This window comes from Stenella coeruleoalba (assembly GCF_951394435.1).
Source record: "Stenella coeruleoalba genome assembly, chromosome: 3".
NCBI lineage: Eukaryota > Metazoa > Chordata > Mammalia > Artiodactyla > Delphinidae > Stenella > Stenella coeruleoalba.
Genome location: NC_137148.1, coordinates 47,514,646 through 47,532,394, shown reverse-complemented (window position 1 = coordinate 47,532,394; position 17,749 = coordinate 47,514,646). Strand labels below are relative to the sequence as shown.

Below are 17,749 nucleotides of genomic sequence, written 5' to 3'. Positions count from 1 at the left end.
TCAACACAGTTAATAAAAGCATGAGTCAAGGTTATATTCCTAAATTTTATTTGGAGGAATCACAGACTCTACAGCTCAGAATTAGCTAAAGCTAATTTAACTATACTCGCTTCTATACTATATAATACATAATATTTCCAAACACAACTTCTGACCTTAAATGCTATTTCTCCCCAACCAGCAATTCTCAATTCTGCATTTCAGTATCTTCCCTCAGAAGTGAATTTCAAGTTGTTAAGTCTGTCAGAACTGGTGGTAGCACCTGGTACCCCAAAGGTGGAGCCTGGCCTCCTTCCATGCGACACTGAGACACCAGTAGGCACGATGAGGTTTCTGTTTAATTTCACATCGCAACAGGGTGCGGTGGACACCACGACGCCCGCGGACACAGCACTCTACTCAGACATTCATCAAACACTACACGTCTCACAGGATCAAGAATTTGGCAACTGACAGTCGTCTGTATTAACTTTCATAAAAACAGGCTTATCTTTTCTTATTCCTGGACATATGGCAGTTCTAGAAGATGGTGCTGCACACGCTGTGGTTTATTTGTCAAGGGAATTCCTTCAAGCCACGAGGATTTCATTAAAAGGTCACAATTCAAATGAGTGAAATGCAAGTAATCTTATTTCTAGAGTTAAAAAGAAAAAAAAAAAGTACAGCTGACCTTTAATGAAAACACATTCCTCAAGTTTTTCAGAATCAAATCCCATTAAAGGAAATCTTTTGAGATGATCAAGTACAGCCTCTCAGTAAAAGGCAAAAAGCATAAATAAATCCAATTAAACTGTAAGTAATTGAGAAGTTGACCTTGTCATGTGAGATGTTTACAGATAAATATGCCTTATTTCCTTACACTTTAACTTAATTTGAAGCTGAGAAAATTGGATCTTCCTGCTAGCCGGTGCAACAAAATGTAAACATCAGCTCTGATCATTTACTTGATTGATTGATTGATTAATACCATGGATTTTTTTTTTTGCCTCCCCTCCCCTGGTTTAGTTCTGTATGAGATATAAATTTGCATAAGACACCCCTCCCACCCTACTCCACAAGAACTTACAAGAGTTTTAAGTGATGCAAAACATGTCTACAGGGCTTCCCTGGTGGCGCAGTGGTTGAGAGCCCGGCTGCCGATGCAGGGGACACGGGTTCGTGCCCCGGTCCGGGAAGATCCCACATGCCCCGGAGCGGCTAGGCCCGTGAGCCATGGCCACTGAGCCTGCGCGTCCGGAGCCTCCGCAACGGGAGAGGCCACAACAATGAGAGGCGCGCGTACCGCAAAAAACAAAACAAAACAAAACAAAACAAAAAACATGACTACAAATAAAATTAAATGCAGTGTGATGACTACCAAATATAGAGTGTCAAAATAATTGACAACCAGTTTGGCGTGAATGTCCAACCCACCAGATAGAATGCCACCCGTGAAAAACTGACCTGGACATCCCAATGCACAAGAGCGAAACACTAGTACTGGTTATATATACTGTGCTGTAGGATTGCATATAATTTGGATAATTCCATAATTGATTCAGCTGAATAGTAGTATATGATAATGGGCTAATCCATCGTCAGTTTTGGACAGAACAATATTTCTAACATCATTAATTCCTTACAGAATCTCTTTAAGCAGATGTTTAGATACGCAGCAGACAATAGCTAAGAAGTAGGCTTAGGGCATCCCTGGTGGCGTAGTGGTTGAGAGTCCGCCTGCCGATTCAGGGGACGTGGGTTCGTGCCCCGGTCCGGGAGGATCCCACATGCCATGGAGCGGCTGGGCCTGTGAGCCATGGCCGCTCAGCCTGCGCGTCCGGAGCCTGTGCTCCGCAACGGGAGAGGCCACAACAGGGAGAGGCCCGCGTACTGCAAAATAAATAAAGAAAGAAAGAAAGAAAGAAGTAGGCTTAGAAAAACTCATATATTTGAAAAGCCTGGAATGAATGGATGAATTCATCTTCTCTCTTCCCCTTCAGAAGGAGTTCTAATGTCACTGTCTTCACCCATGAGTGTGAAATGAAGGCGTGTATTAAGTTTTAATACATAGCAGAGCGAAAATCCTAGGGGCACTGCCCCAGACTGGACCATCCTGCTTCTGTTGTTCTGCCCCAAAACATTTTCCTTCATACTGTAAGAAATGCTTTATTTCATTTTCTTAAGTACCTAAAACACTCACTTAAAAATCCATTTGTGTTAACAAGCAGTGTTTCCCTACCTGTAATTGAAGACCCCTGGAATGATATGATCACCTTCTGGGGAGGCCCTAGAAATAGGCCTTTTCAACAAGTATCTCAGGAAAAGTCTAATGCACATTAGAGTTTAAGAATTACCCTCTTGCGCTCGCTTCGGCAGCACATATACTAAAAATGGAACAATACAGAGAAGATTAGCATGGCCCCTGTGCAAGGATGACATGCAAATTTGTGAAGCATTCCATATTTTTTAATTGCAATCATTGTTGCTTTTGTTGTGGTCATCCATTTACAGTGCTTGGTGTCAGTTGATTTATCTCTTGTAAAAATAAAATACAGTGTGTGTGTGTGAAAAAAAATTACTCTTGTTCTGAATAGCGATGAAATTCTTTTCTTTCCTGTATCTAGCCAATATGAGTTGCAATTTAATGAATTGACTTTTTGTCTGCTTGTTTGGGGGACTAGGTAGTTGTGTACTTGGAACATTTTTGGTGGGGTTGAGGCCTTGGTAGATAGGGGATTTAGGGCTGAATGAGATCTCTGGGTATAATGTATACCCAAATACATCTCATATACTCAGGTTGTATTCTCACTTTTAAAGTGTTGTTAAGTATCTATACCAAGATTCACTCCACCTTAAAGGTGTGTGCCATTCCCAAGGGACACCTTTAAGGCGCCTGTCTCCGCTCACCAGTTGAGTGTGAGGCCTCCATCATCAGAGTCTCTCTATTGTTCCCTTCTCGAGCTGGAGAAGGGAAAGATTAGGATTAGTCCATTTGCTTCTCTTCAGACTCGGGGGTGCTTGTGCAAGTTCTCAGGCTCTTTTGCAACAGCAGTGCAGCTGGGGAAGAGGCTGTGTTGGGTTAGGAGCTCTGCCGTCCTATGCATGCTACTCTGCTCCAGAGCCTTTCCTGGGCCACAGATTTTTTGAAATTTAGAACATTTGTCTGTGTCCCTTCCTTATTTGGTTCCTTCTGTGAAGTTTTGTGGCTATTTATTTATTTACGATTCATATTACTTTTTTTTTTTCATTATTTGGAGGGAGGTTCTACCAGGCAACTTTATTCTGCAGGTTTCTGACTGTTGCTTCTTTATGTTTTTCCATGGCTTCTCTTTCTGTTTTATAAACACGGGTGTTCACTGAGAAGGTGCCCTTTGCCTTGTTTCCTCCTGCATTATTTATCACAGAAATGTATTCTGCTCCCATGTTATCAGCTCTCTTTATTTATAGTTGATGATGACCTTAATCCTGAGCTCTGATTCTGGGTGTTTCTCCAAGCTGGCTGAACATTTTCACTTACTGTGTTAGTTTGCTAGTGCTGCTGTAACAAAGTTCCACAAACTGGGTGGTTTAAATAACAGAAATTTATTGTCGCACAATTCGGAAGCCTAGAAATTCAAAAGCAATGGGTTGGCAGGGTCAGTCCCTGCTGAGGTTGTGACAGAAGGGTCTGTTCCAGGCCTTTCTCCTTCATTGGTAGATGGTCACCTTCATGTTCATATTAGGTTCTTATATGCATGCCTATGTCCAAATTTCCCCTTTTTATAAGGACATCAGTCATATTGGGTTAGGGCCCACCCTAATGATATCGTTTTAACTTGATTACCTCTACAAAGACCCTATTTCCAAATAAGGTCACATCTGAGTATTGGAGGGTAGGATTTCAACATATGAATTTTCAGGGTCACAGTTCAACCCGTAACACTTGATTGTTCACTTCATGCCACAAATATTTTCTGCTACATGCCAGGCAGTGGTCTAGGCGCTTGGGAACACAAGGATAATTAGGCCTAATCTCTTCCTCTTGATGAGTGAAAAGATAAGAATTAATAAACAGGCATTTTCAATACTGTGCAATAAGTGTTATCATAGATGAGATGAATTGTTATGAGAACACCTTAGTGGTACACCTCAGCCCGACTGATTGAATCAGGGGTGGCATCTCAGAGGAAGCAATGCTTATGCTGGATTCTTCCCAACAGAATTCAATCACTGCATTGTCTTTCTCCCTGCTTCCAAACCACACCCTCAGTCACCCAGCCCTGGACTCTGCTACCCAGATAATCTTCTCAAGCACCACTTTGATTAAGATATTTCTCAGTTGAGAAACCTGTAATGACTCTTACTTTGTCAACAGAGTTAAGTCTAAAAAATTCTTTCGCTTGGCTTTTGGGTCGTCCACAGTCAAGTACCAACCCTGGAATCTACCTTTCCTGTGTTGACCTTTCTATTGTTCCCCTCTTTCACTCTGTGCATTATCAAAACAGACTAACAAACATTCTGGAAATGCAGTTGGAGATTTTCTATAATTTTGTGAAGGCAAGGTTTTGATTTTGTTTCCTACTATATCACTGGCACCTAAAGCAGTGCTTGACCTATAACAGATACTTAAGAATATTGGTTGAATAAGCAAATGAAAGAACTTTCCCCTGGAGGTCCCTCTGCTTGTGATGTGCGCCTCTCCCCTGTCCCAGGTGCACACATTTTTGCCTATTGAAATATTATACTCAAGGTTCAGCTCATATGCTCTCCTCCATTATGCATTTCTTCTGGGTCACATGTCCCAGATGTGAACCTTCATTCCGAGAGGCTGTAGTTGTCTGTGTGAACTGTTCACGTGACCCTGCATTCTGCTTTGCATTTTGGGTATCTGTTTAGGTGTTTATTTTTTCTTCCAAACTGAAGATTGTTTGAATTCAGGAACCATATTTTAAAAGTATCCTGTTCAGCACTTCCTTGCACAACAACAGATGCTCAAAAAATACTTTTTGTTTGAAGAGAAAATGAACGAGAGGGGTATCTCATTCATTTGAAACAAAGTAGAGAAGAAGGCCTAAGGGATGGAGTATTTGGTCTGGCCCCCTTGCCTGGCCTTGTTTTTCTGAGTTTATACTTAAAAATTAATTCAGCAGATATTAATTGAGCACCTACCCATTTTACTCAAGGAATTGTACTAGGACTTAGATTACAAATAGGAATTAAACTGCCCTTGAGGTACTTGTCACTTCTTCTAACAGAAAAATGAGTCCTATTGGTCCTGGTGGTCTCTTTAGTCTATTAGTCTAGTGGTTCATATATATATAGTGTTATAGTTTCCAGAGGCATCTAATTTGTACAGTTTTTCAGATGCTTTTCTCTTCTCAGATTTATCGAATTTTCTAGAATTCTCCCACATGTTGAGGCTGCCTGAGGGCAGGGCCCTATTTTCATCCTCCTATTCCCTACTGCCTAGCACTGAGTTTACAGCTGCTGGTGATTTGAGCAGGTCCTTTATTTACCCTAAATGTTCTCTGACTCTTCCCTGAGTTGGCCTTGCCTCTCCAATTACAGAATGCTGTCCTGGGACCTGAGATGCGGCAAAGACACTGATTACTCTGCTTAGCCTGGGAAGCCCTCTGTTTTCATAAGAGTAATAGTAAGCACAATAAATAGTGCATTTAGCATTTTGGTAAAGGTTTTACATGAATTGTATTTCCTAGTGGGGCCTTTTGCTAATATCATTGGTTTCTAGGATGCTTTCATTTCTAACAAGTTGTCATATTAACATGTTGAGGTTGTTAAATGAATATCTAAACTAAAGTCTGTCTGCCTCGTACATACTCATGAGTCAGGATTATGTTTCAGAGCCAAAGCAGGAATGTAATCTGATGTACATAATAATGTATATAATGTGTGTGTGTGCATAAATATATATAAATATAAATATATATGTAATGTAAACCAGTCTGGTGGGTCATGCATATATAGTGTTATGTTATCCGGAGGCATCGAATTTTAATAGGTCCCTCTTTCAAGGGAAAGTGAAGATGTGAAAATCAAGATGAAATAATAGAATTGTAAGGAAAGGAGGGGGTGGTAAGGATATTTGTTTTGAGGTCCTGCTTGACATGAAAAGTAGAGCTCTTAAACCTGATTGAAGGGCAGATCTGAGTCTATTCATACAGAGAGAGTGTTAATATGTAACTCCTATGTCATTGTTATCGGGAGTGGGAAACACCCATTTTACTTAAACATGCTGTATACCAGTGAGAACAACATTAAGTTTGTGGAAGTGGTAATAGCAATTACAAGTGTGAATCCAACTCTATGCTGTCTGTGTTTATGGACTTAGAACATATTATCTGTATCATCAAAGAGGCTGTGGCACAAGGTAATTCCAAATAGCAGACATGTAAAAGTCACTAGGAAGTCTTATATGGTGTTGCAAAACATGCTTAACTTATTAATCATGTTTTGTTTAAACAAACAAAACAATCAAGATTAGTCTATCCTGAACACACATCACCAGGGGGAGCAGAGAGCACTTAGATGGGTGGGTTCCCTGTCAGACCTTCGTTCATATCTGAACTATCACTCCAGAGTAATCACCTAAAGTCACAATTTAAGCAAACATTGTTTCTCAAAGCTAACCTCCCTTTCCTCCTCGTGGGTTAATCAGCCTTCTGCCTTTTTCAGGCTCCTGCTTCCTCCCTGAAGCCATGTGCTTTCCCACACGTGCGGGGTGGGAGTCAGCACAATACCAATTACCCTGTAGAAACCACTGCAGGCCCAATCCTTTTTCAGTGCTTGGTTTAAATATGGGCACTTGATACAATCCTGGGAGGAGGTGTTTTAGGGGCCTCTGGGAGCATTGGGAAAGGTTTTAAACCTCCTAAAAAGAGACACAAAGAAAAGACCCTTTTACTACGCTGGAAGAAGGTGTATGAGAATGTGATATTTTGGAATGACTGTCACCATCTTTTTCCACAAAAATGACAAAACAGAAATTTCAGAAGAAATTTTCCTACCTTTGGACTCCTTTTTCTATGAGATAACACGTCCTCTTACTGCTTAAGCCATTTGAGTTGTGTTCTGTTATTTGCGAATGAAAGCATCATCCCTGATACTATAACATTCCCATTTGAAAAACAGAAAGTTAGGCGTTTAGTATCTTTATTTGATGTTTGAGTTGATCAGTTTTGTTTGCCTAAAAGACAAGGCTTATAATCTAATTTTCTGTAACTTCCTAAGACCTCAGATGTAGCAGTAATTTTCTCTTTTCACAAATGCTTGAGAACGTCAAGCTTATTTCACCCTTGAAATAGGAGTTTAGTGTATGCTGACTCAAAGATCTCCCAGATTTCACATCTGTTGAAATTATTTTGAATCACCAGAGAAATCTTTTCCAATATTGATTGCACCTCCTGGTCCTGCCCTTCTTGACCCAGATACCTTATCATATCCTAGTGACATTCATTTGGAACCCCTTGTCATGAATCATGCCTATTCCTCATATTGTGGGTGTTGTCATGTCAGAGAATGGTTTATGCAGTATTAAGAAGTTCCCAAACCTGGCCCATCATCAGAGTCTCCCCAGACATACTAACTGAATCCAAATCTCTCTCTAGGTAATTATGACAATCAACCAGGTCTGAGAGCCACTTGTATTAGGGCTATAGAAGAGAGGAAATTTGTACTGACCTGATCCCATACATAAAGTAAATGGTTTCAAACCTCCCTTGACAAAGTCAGCATATAAGAACAAAATTTTATTTTGTTATAGCTTAATTTTTAATTTTAATAAAGCTTTCTTTATTCTTTGGGCATGGTAGGAACCTATTTCGGTCAACTCTAAATGTGACCACCCCTCTCTCCATCACCTCTCAGCAAGTTAGAAAAAGCTTATGTATAAGTTAGAAGGAGGGGTCCTTTAGTTTCCATGGCCTCTGTCCACACTGCCATCCCCTGAGATGTCCAGGGTCCTATCAGGTCTTTGACCACTAGTCCATACAGGTCTGTGTTGTTGCTAAGCTACATGATTCCTTCATTTTTTACAGCTCTTCTGCAATACTTCCACATCTATTGAGTGTACTCAGAAGACTTTCTGCTGCCCTTGCACCACGCTGGAGCAAGAGTAACTCTCTATGGATGCCTAAGGCCCCATCAGCCACCTGTTCCCGCTCTACCCAGGCAGCAGAGCCTGACCCCTTCTCCTCTGTTTCCATAATACTACTTGGCACCTCACCAGGGCTTATTGCCCTTTTCTCTGAGATCTGCACTAATTGCTTTCCCTCTGACTTTCTCCCTTCCCAAGCCTGAAGCATGCTCTTCTGTGCTAGGAGGCATGGAAACCTCAGAGGTTTCCTCCTAGATCTCTTGTCTATGCCCTTGAGTTCTTCTGTATGGCTAAGTACCTAAGCTTTTGTAACTTAGAATCTAGGATTAAACTTTCTGGGTTTTTGCCTTCTATGTTGTGTTTCATTCCCAAGGCGATTTGCATTAACCTAGCTGATAAAGGAAATACCAAAGAGAAACACAAGTTCATATATGTATGTGAAGCATTGAAATAACACACAAAATCCTGTATGGTAAGTGTAAGGAACATGACATGTTTTTTGCTTCTGCTGTGTGTGTGTGTGTGTGTGTACGTATAATTGCAGTACACACATGTATATAGTAATTAATAAAATTGAAAATCCGTACGAAATAATTTTTCACCGAGTCTGTTCATGTTCTAGATTTACTTTCTTTAATTTGCGTTCATAATAAATGACAAAGGGAAAAAGGATTTAGGATAATATGCTGGCAAGTACACTTCCCACATAGTTACCTCAGGCTACTTTACATTTATTCCAGTAATATTGCCATAGCCCTAAACATTTCTGGATTTGTTCCTTTGCAATTCACAAACCGTAAGTTGAAAATCTTAGTAAATTATGATAATCCCACCTCCACTTCCCCCATTCCCACCCCCACTTATCAATATGTAGCTCAGCTTGATCCGTTTACCTTCAAAATCGCTCTTACGATTAGTTATGAGCTTGATTTTTAGAAGCAGTAGACAAAGATTTTTCTTCCTTAAAGCCAATTAAATGAAATTCTGGAAAACTCTGATGTTGATTTGTAAAGAAAAGCTCAAAAACTGCTTTGAACAACAGTATCACTGAAATAAATATATAATTGCCAAAGTGATTACCCTGAAGCAAACTACTTTTATTTAGATGAAAAAATGTTGGTAGTTTACTTTAAACCAGTGCTTCTCAACTAGGGATGACTTTGCCCCCCAGGGGACATTCACCAATTTCTGGACACCTTTTTGGTTGTCTCAGCTGGGGAAGGGGTGTTCCTGGTGTCTGGTGGGTGGAGGCCAGGGTTCATGCTGAGAATCCTGCACTGCTCAGGGCAGCTCCCCACGACTAAGCATTGTTTGGCCAAAATGTGGAGAAAGATGAGGTTGAAAAACCCTGGTTTAAACAAACAAATGATCCCTTTATAGTCATTGCTCACATTTTAATACACTTAAAAGTTTCTGATCCCCTTCCCCCAGACTTAGGCAGGTCAGCTGTTTTGTTCTTACCCTGCTGCCCTATTTCTATTACAGACCTCCATCCCTCTGCTGGTACCTGCCTTAGCTCATTTCAGTTTATGTGTCCCTGAGCAGCATCTGGGGCTAGCCAGAAGTGTTCTTGCAGCTTTGTCCCTGATGTCTGATTTAAAAAGCAGAGATCAGTGGGGAGCCCAGAACCTCCCAAACATCAAAGAGAAAGGGAAAATCATAGGGCCCTGCTCTGGAGTGATAGGCATGCCCTAGGAAAGCCATACGCTGCCTCTATCCTCCTTTCCCTCAGGGAGAATGTCCCAGCGTAGTTTGCAGGGTTTGGACAAATCTTTTTACATGAGGGTTCACCTGTAAATGGTTGGCCATGGTTTTTGATTTCTGGACTCCTGCCAGGTCCTTCCCACCACAGGCAACCCTAAGGTCATGTCCCCATCTGAGTAAATTCCAGCAAGAAGTCCTCCCAGCTGAGTGCTGCCTTGTGAGTCCTGTTGAGATAGATCTCAAAGTGATCAGATTCCTCAAGCTCACTCTGTCCTGGTGTTAGCATCTGTGTGGCTTTGAAGAGTTTCCAGGTAAGCTGTAGGTGTCAGGCACATTTCTCAACTTGACATCTTTAATATAGGTCTAAAGAAGCTAGTCTGGGCAGATTAAGTCCCTTTTTTAAAAAAAATTAATTAGTTTATTTATTTTTGGCTGCATTGGGTCTTCAGTTGCTGCACGCGGGCTTTCTCTAGTTGTGGCAAGCCGGAGCTACTCTTCGTTGCAGTGAGTGGGCTTCTCATTGTGGTGGCTTCTCTTGTTGCGGAGCACAGGCTCTAGGTGCGTGAACTTCAGTAGTTGTGGCTCGCGGGCTCTAGAGCACAGGTTCACTAGTTGTGGCACACGGGCTTAGTTGCTCCGCAGCGTGTGGGATCTTCCAGGACCAGGGCTCGAACCCGTTTCTCCTGCATTGGCAGGTGGATTCTTAACCACTGTGCCACCAGGGAAGTCCCTAAGTCCCTTCTTTGCCAAGTGGTCCAGTTGCCATGTGATACTGTCCAAAACAAGGAGTGGAATTCATGGGTTAGTTGCAGGTGCTGGTCAATGAAATAGCAGCACCAGTTCCCCGTCAGTGAGCTCCTGTTTACTCTAATCCTGCCACATACATTTGACGCCTTTGGAAATGGGCTGAGCTCTGGCAGGGAGCCTTTTTCTCTTCCCCTGTAGCACCTGCCTGTCTCTTCCACCCATAGTGAAGGTTTGGTAATTTGTCTACTGTTTTTGAGTTTTAAGTCTCTGCTTCACATTCATGGAGCCCTGACTATTCTGGCATCTCCAGATCTGAAATTTTATGTCATTGAGTATTTAAAATCAGTTATTAAGGTCCTAGTTCTGCTGTCAGCTAGAAGATATCTCTGTACCTTCACCACATAGAATAAGTTTCTCCCCATATCTATGTACCATTGCCTAGCAATCAAGGGTCCCTGTTGAGGGGGGAGGTCTGGGTTGGGACTGGGGAGATATGCCTGGCTCTAGCCCGGGGGTAGCACTGAATTTATAGGACAACTCAGGTTGCCCCCAATTCATTTATCAACAGTTTTCTAGTCTAGTCCCTATAATGTAATATTGGCATCCGGTCCATCACTGTCCCAGCTTATAAGGAAATTCTCAGCAGTTTGTTTAGTTCCAACAAGCTAAATGGATCAGGTTTCTTTTCATGCCCCATCCCTACACAATCATGCAGGCTCGTTCTCTTCTGGTGGGCCCACAAGGGTTAAGGACTGTTGGATGGCAGGTTATTTACGAGGAAAGGATCCGTGACAGAGTTCCACTCCAGTAAGCTTGAGACAACAGATCCCTTTCCTGCCTCTCCAGTCCGCCCTTTCACCTGCTTGAAGGGCATCTACTTCTGTCTCTCCCTCCCCTCTCTCCCCGCCCCCCCAATGTGAGTTATTCCTCTGACAACCTTCTCCCTCTTCCTCCATCTCAGTCTTGTATAGTCTTCTGGATTAGAAAAGCCAGCTCTCTTTGCTGCCTGTGAATATTACTGAACTGCATTAGACTGTGGTTTCTTTGAGGCTTCGTGCTTTAGTGAGGGCTGGAGAGAGGAAAATGGCCTATGTGGAATGAGTGGGGGGAAAAGAGGAGGCAGGGCTTGCACAGAAACCAGTTTAATACTTTGAAATGTAAGCCCACCATATGCCCTATAAAGTAGAATCTTTCACTCCGATTCTGAATAATTTAAACAGCATTATTTTGGTAGTTTAATTATGAGAATAATGGCTCGAGGTCTGTTACATCAGCAGTTAAGGTGAGCTGGAAAGTAGCTTTTATCATGGTCTAAAGCACTCCTACCAAAACCACTGGAAAACATCAAGGGAAGAATCATTTATAATTTGTGACATACCAGCTCTTATAATGAAAGTAGTAGACTTTTCTCTAGATTTGTGCCATATACTGCCACTCAACTGAGTTTGGCTGGATGTTTTCCATTTAAATTGGTACAACTTATCTCTACAAATGATAATGTCTGACTCTGATTGAATATTCATTCTTTCTCAGATTCTGTGCTCTAAACTTTAGACATACATGTTATCTCATAGAGTCTTCCAGACAACTCTGTGAGTTTCTTTTATCTTGGTAGGTTGTAGAATTGCCATTTTACAGATAAGGAAATTGAACTTTAATTGTGCCCAGGGTCACACAGCTCGTCAGTGGTGGGATTCAAACCAAGGTCTCTGCGATCCCAGAGCTTCTGCTCCTACCCGCATATCACACCTCCACTACAGAAATCATCCACAGGAAAACCAGAATCCAGGCTGACTCTGGCAAGTTCCTGGCATCACCGTAGCTAATTTGAGTCTGAACTCAGCTTGAGGACACTGGATGTATCAGATCAGAGGCCATGCTGAGATATCACCCTGGACTGGGAGAGGTCCTCTGGAGTGGACAGATCCTTGAGGCATTAAGATTAAAATCCTCTTTTGTGTTTATGTGCAAGTGTGTATGGGTGTTCAAGCAACGATGTCCCAGCAAAAGTGCAGCTGATTCCATTCTTTTTTGTTTGTTTATTTAAAATACTTTAACTCTTTATTTTTGTATAGGTAATATAGTCACATGAGTCAAGACCCAAACAGTATAAGCTCTTCCTTCCATCCTTTCGGCCCAGTTTGTACCCCGATCCCTTCCCCATGGATATCTTTTCAGAGTTCCTTGTATGATAACATATATAAATGGAAATTTATATTCTTATTCCTTTCTACCTTTTCTGTATAAAAGGTAGTCATTTAAAAATTCTGTCCTGGGCTTCCCTGGTGGCTCAGTGGTTAAGAATCCACCTGCCAATGCAGGGGACACAGGTTCGAGCCCTGGTCCAGGAAGATCCCACATGCCGCGGAGCAACTAAGCCTGTGTGCCACAACTACTGAGCCTGCACTCTAGAGCCCGCAAGCCACAACTACTGAAGCCTGCGCACCTAGAGCCCGTGCTCTGCAACAAGAGAAGCCACTGCAATGAGAAGCCTGCGCACTGCAATGAAGAGTAGCCCCTGCTCGCCGCAACTAGAGAAATCCTGTGGGCAGCAACGAAGACCCAACACAGCCAAAATTAATAAATAAATAAAATAAATTTATATATATATATAAAAATTCTGTCCCTTCCTTTGCTTTTTTCACATAGACATTTATCTTGGATATTTTTCCATGTTAGCACACAGAAAGCTTCCTCATTCTTATTTACAATGGCATGGTATTTCCTGGTGTTAGACATATCATCATTAACCAATCAGTCCATTTTTAATAGACATTTGGCTTGTTTCCAGTCTTTTGCTCTTACTGACTGATGCAATGATTAAGCTTGAATATATGTCATTGAGCATATGTGCATATATCTCTATAGGAGAAGTTTCTAGAAATAGGATTGCTGGCTTAAAAATATGCGTTTATAATTTTTTTACTGATAATGCCAAATTGCACCAAGGGTTATACTAATTTGCACTCCCACCAACAAGGTATGAGTTTCCCACAGTCCTTCCAACAGAGTGAACACATTTTTGGATTTTGGCCCATCTGATTGATAAAAATTTTTGGACTTTAGTCCATCCAATGCAATAAAATATTGTAGATTTCTTTTTTTAAAACTTTTTAAAAAATTAATTAATTAATTAATTGTAAATTTGGCTGCGTTGAGTCTGTTGCTGCACGCGGGTTTTCTCTAGTTGTGGCGAGCGGGGGCTACTCTTTGTTGTGGTGCCCGGGCTTCTCATTGCGGTGGCTTCTCCTGTTGCAGAGCATGGGCTCTAGGCACATAGGCTTCAGTAGTTGCAGCACGCAGGCTCAGTAGTTGTGGCTCACGGGCTGTAGAGTGCAGGCTCAGTAGTTGTGGCGCATGGGCCCGGGGCTCGAACCCGTGTCCCCTGCATTGGCAGGTGGATTCTCAACCACTGCGCCACCAGGGAAGCCCCGTATATTTCTTACTATGGTTAAAGTTAAGCAACTTTTCGTATGTTTAAGAGCCATTTGTATTTCCTTTTCTGTGAAATTTGCCCATTTTTTTCTTGGCTTATAGGTCTTTTTCTCATCAATTTCTAGGAACTCTTAATATATGGGGGAGAGTAGCACTTGTCTGTATTTTAAATTGAACATATATATTTTTTTCTGTTTGTCATTTGGTTTTTTTCCTTTCTTCTTCTTGATTTTCATATGGTTAAATTTGTTAGTCTTCTCTTATGTCTTATGGATTTTAAGTCAAAGTTAAAAAAGAGTTTTTCTACTCCCAGGTTATAAAGGTGTTCTCCCTGTTGTCATCTAGTACTTTCATGGTTCTTTGAAATTTTTACTTAAATCTTTGATATATTGGAGTTTATCTTGGTTTTTAGTATAATTTTTGGATCCAACTTGTTTTTTGCAGTTGACTATCTAGTTGTACAATACCATTTACTCAGTAATTGCTGGTAATTCAGTGCCTACTGGTTTGAGTTGTCACCTTTATCATATACGATATGTCTTTAAAAAATACATATATACTTTATATATGTATATTCTAAAATGTCTTTATCTTAGAATGCTAGAATAAAGTCTGAATATTTCTGTTGCAGACCTAGAGGGTTTATTTTTTATTGTGGTAAAATATACATAATGTAAAATTTAACATTTTAACCATTTTTAAGTGTAAAGTTCAATGGCATTAAGTATATTTGCATTTTTGTGCAACCGTCACCACCAGCTATCTCTAGAACTTTTCATCTTCCCACCATATGACTTGAAATCAAACCTACTATTCATTTTATGATGCACCATTCCTTTGTAAGGTGTGTGCTGTTTTCAGAGACGTTAAAATTTGGGAAAGTGTACATCTTAGAATTTATGAAATATGGTATTAAAATCCCCAAAGTTTTTGGTGTGTTTCTGGATGTTCTGTTCTATTCCATTGGTTTGCCTCTTCATGTGCTAGTGTCACACTGTTTTAATTACTGAATATTTAGAATATCTTTTAATACATGATAGAGCTAGTTTTCCCTCATTGGCCTTCTTTTTCAAAAGACTTCTTTTTCCAGCTGTTTTTGTCATCAGTCCAGATAAACTAGGCAACTTCTCTTTGGCTCTTGTAGATCTTTTCCTCCCTCTCTCTACCTCTATTTCAATTAAATTATAAACACTTGAATATAGAAGATCTTCTTACGCCTGAAGGTCAGCTAGAAGTCTGGATCAGGTCTTCCCTGGTGGCGCAGTGGTTGAGAGTCCGCCTGCCGATGCAGGGGACGCGGGCCCGTGCCCCGGTCCGGGAAGATCCCACATGCCGCTGAGCAGCTGGGCCCGTGAGCCGTGGCCGCTGAGCCTGCGCGTTCGGAGCCTGTGCTCCGCAACGGGAGAGGACGCAACAGTGAGAGGTCCGCGTACCGCAAAAAAAAAAAAAAAAAAAAAGTCTGGATCAGAGTATCTTTTCTGAAAGTTTGTCATCTTGACTTTCTTCTGGGTTTTTACTTCAACATTGCCATGGGAGGTACAGCCCATTCCTGACCTATATTGTTTCCGTAAAGGGAGATAGATGCTCCTATGACAGTTCTTAGAATCACTTACTCCTTTTGCATCTCGTACATAGAACATCAGCTTTTTGAGTGAATTAAGCATTGTCCTTATGATGAAAAGTCTTAAATGTTTGCAACTGCATCAGGGTTTAATGTGGTTCACTAATGCATTTACCCTCAGTAAGTTTGTTGTTTTGCCAGTTATTCCTATTAAATTTTTAACATTATTAATATTGTATTAGTAGAAACTTGGCTTTATTTGCATCCATAGATCATAAACACATCTCTTTTTTGTTTTACTGAAGAACCCATTGTAAGGGCGAGTAAATCCTGTGGAAAATGGCCTTCAGTGATCTTACATCGAGGACAGTGCGTCTTTATGGTAATTGGATCAAAGATGCTGGTAAGTAACCAAATTTCTTAACTATGGCTCATCCTTCTTTTTCCTGTCAGATTCCCATATTTAATAGGATTTCATTGAAACAGAACGAGAGACTTTGCAACTTAACACTCCCTCACTGACACCCCACATATTGATTTTTATTACTAGTTAATAAAGTGTCAAAGATTTCACTGAAGATATGTACAAAGATAGAGGTACGCAGATGATGTTCATTACGATGTTTATAATAGTGAAGATAGCTTTAATATCCAAGGAAGGGAACTGGTTAATAAATGATGGTACATTCCAACTCAGTAGCCATTAGAAGTGATTTTGGAGGCACAGGGCTCTTAGGCTTGATTCTGCCCTAATGCTCCTAAGGGAAATAACAGTTACTGCCAACAATGGCTCTGTCCAGGATGACTCTTGAGTGGGAAGGGCCGCAGCCCCCAGGGGCGTATCAGAAAGGATGGGGAGCGTTTCCTAGGGTAACCCCTGAGTAATTCTAGAAGGGCCAGAGTAATTCTCCCCTTGCCCATTAGAAAAGTAAAAATCAGTGTTGTTGAAGAACATTTAATGCCATAGGAAGAAGTTTAAAATACATTAAATGAAAGCAGCTTATAAAACACCACATGTATTTTTTTTTGTGAGGGTTAGCAGTTATCTCTGTGTGGTAGGATTATGGGTAATTTCTATTTCCTTATCTATGTCTGTCTAGATGTTTTTAAACCACACAAATGTATGTTGCTTTTATAACTACTACGAAATGTGTTAATAATATAACAAAGGTAATTTTTTTTTTTTAAATAGACAGGAATCAGCACATTTTAGAGCTGAGATGGACTTAGGTATCATGAAAGCTACCTCCTCATTTTAGAGTTGGAGGAACTGAGGCCCAGAGATGTGACCTTCCCAACGTCATGGTCAGTTGTTAGCAGAAAAGATTAGAACCTATGTTTCCTGATTAGGATTAGTATTCTGACATTTCACATTTGAATTACTTTCCACATATTCACCACCATCACCACTTCACATTAGTTCTTACCCATCAATTAGAAATCACATGTTCACCAAATGCAGGGGGAAAAGTGTCACCTCTTGATACCTACCACAATTGAAATTATATTCCAATTTACACTGATTTCAGGAAAGATACACTGTTTCATGATTGCTGTCTTTCTCAGTAGACTACTGAAGACTAATCTTATTTCACGGAAAAAGGTCCTAACAGTTTTGCCCCTGAAGAATGCCAAGGACCTGAAAGAGATCCCATAAATAAAGAAGCTTCACTCTGGTGAATGGAGAGTTAAGGGAATTTTTATATTTTCTCATTTTTTTCTTAGTTTTTCAACTTATGTATGGTGCAGAGAATTGTAGCTTTCTTTAGAAGTCATCTTTCTCTGAAGGTTTACAGTAGTTCTCATAAATTCAGTAATTTAAAAACTAATTTTTTTGTTTTGTTCTAATGGTTTTTATTTTTATTTATTTTAAAAAATATGAATATTTTAATTTCTTTTCAAAGTAGAGGTGTAACTTGCTACCTGAACGCTCACGATTTAACCTTGAAAACCAAGTAGATTTGGGTACATTTTTAAAAATAGACCTGTTTGGAAGAATAGATCCCTTACTATCCAACTCTTGCTATTAACTATCCCAATTGCAGGAACCCAAGAGATTCGGGTAATCCATATCCTAACTCAGACGATGATGAGTATCTATATAGTGCCAGAAGGATAAAATGTTTTAAGATGAACTACTTCTGAATTCCACTTCCACTTTTATTCATGGGTCAACACTTTATTTTTATTAGGAATACTTACATTGGAAAGCCCAGTAATATTAGGTCAGA

General features: G+C 40.6%; 1 protein-coding gene across 1 annotated transcript in view; it reads left to right on the top strand.

The window, feature by feature from the left end:
- ELOVL7 (ELOVL fatty acid elongase 7) overlaps window positions 1–17,749 on the top strand; it is a 72,447-nt gene that overhangs the window by 32,270 nt on the left and 22,428 nt on the right. The window contains exon 2 of the mRNA XM_079917969.1: window positions 15,824–15,921. Coding sequence (XP_079774095.1) covers window positions 15,858–15,921 — 64 coding nt within the window. The 5' untranslated portion in view covers window positions 15,824–15,857. The remainder of the gene's footprint in view (window positions 1–15,823; window positions 15,922–17,749) is intronic.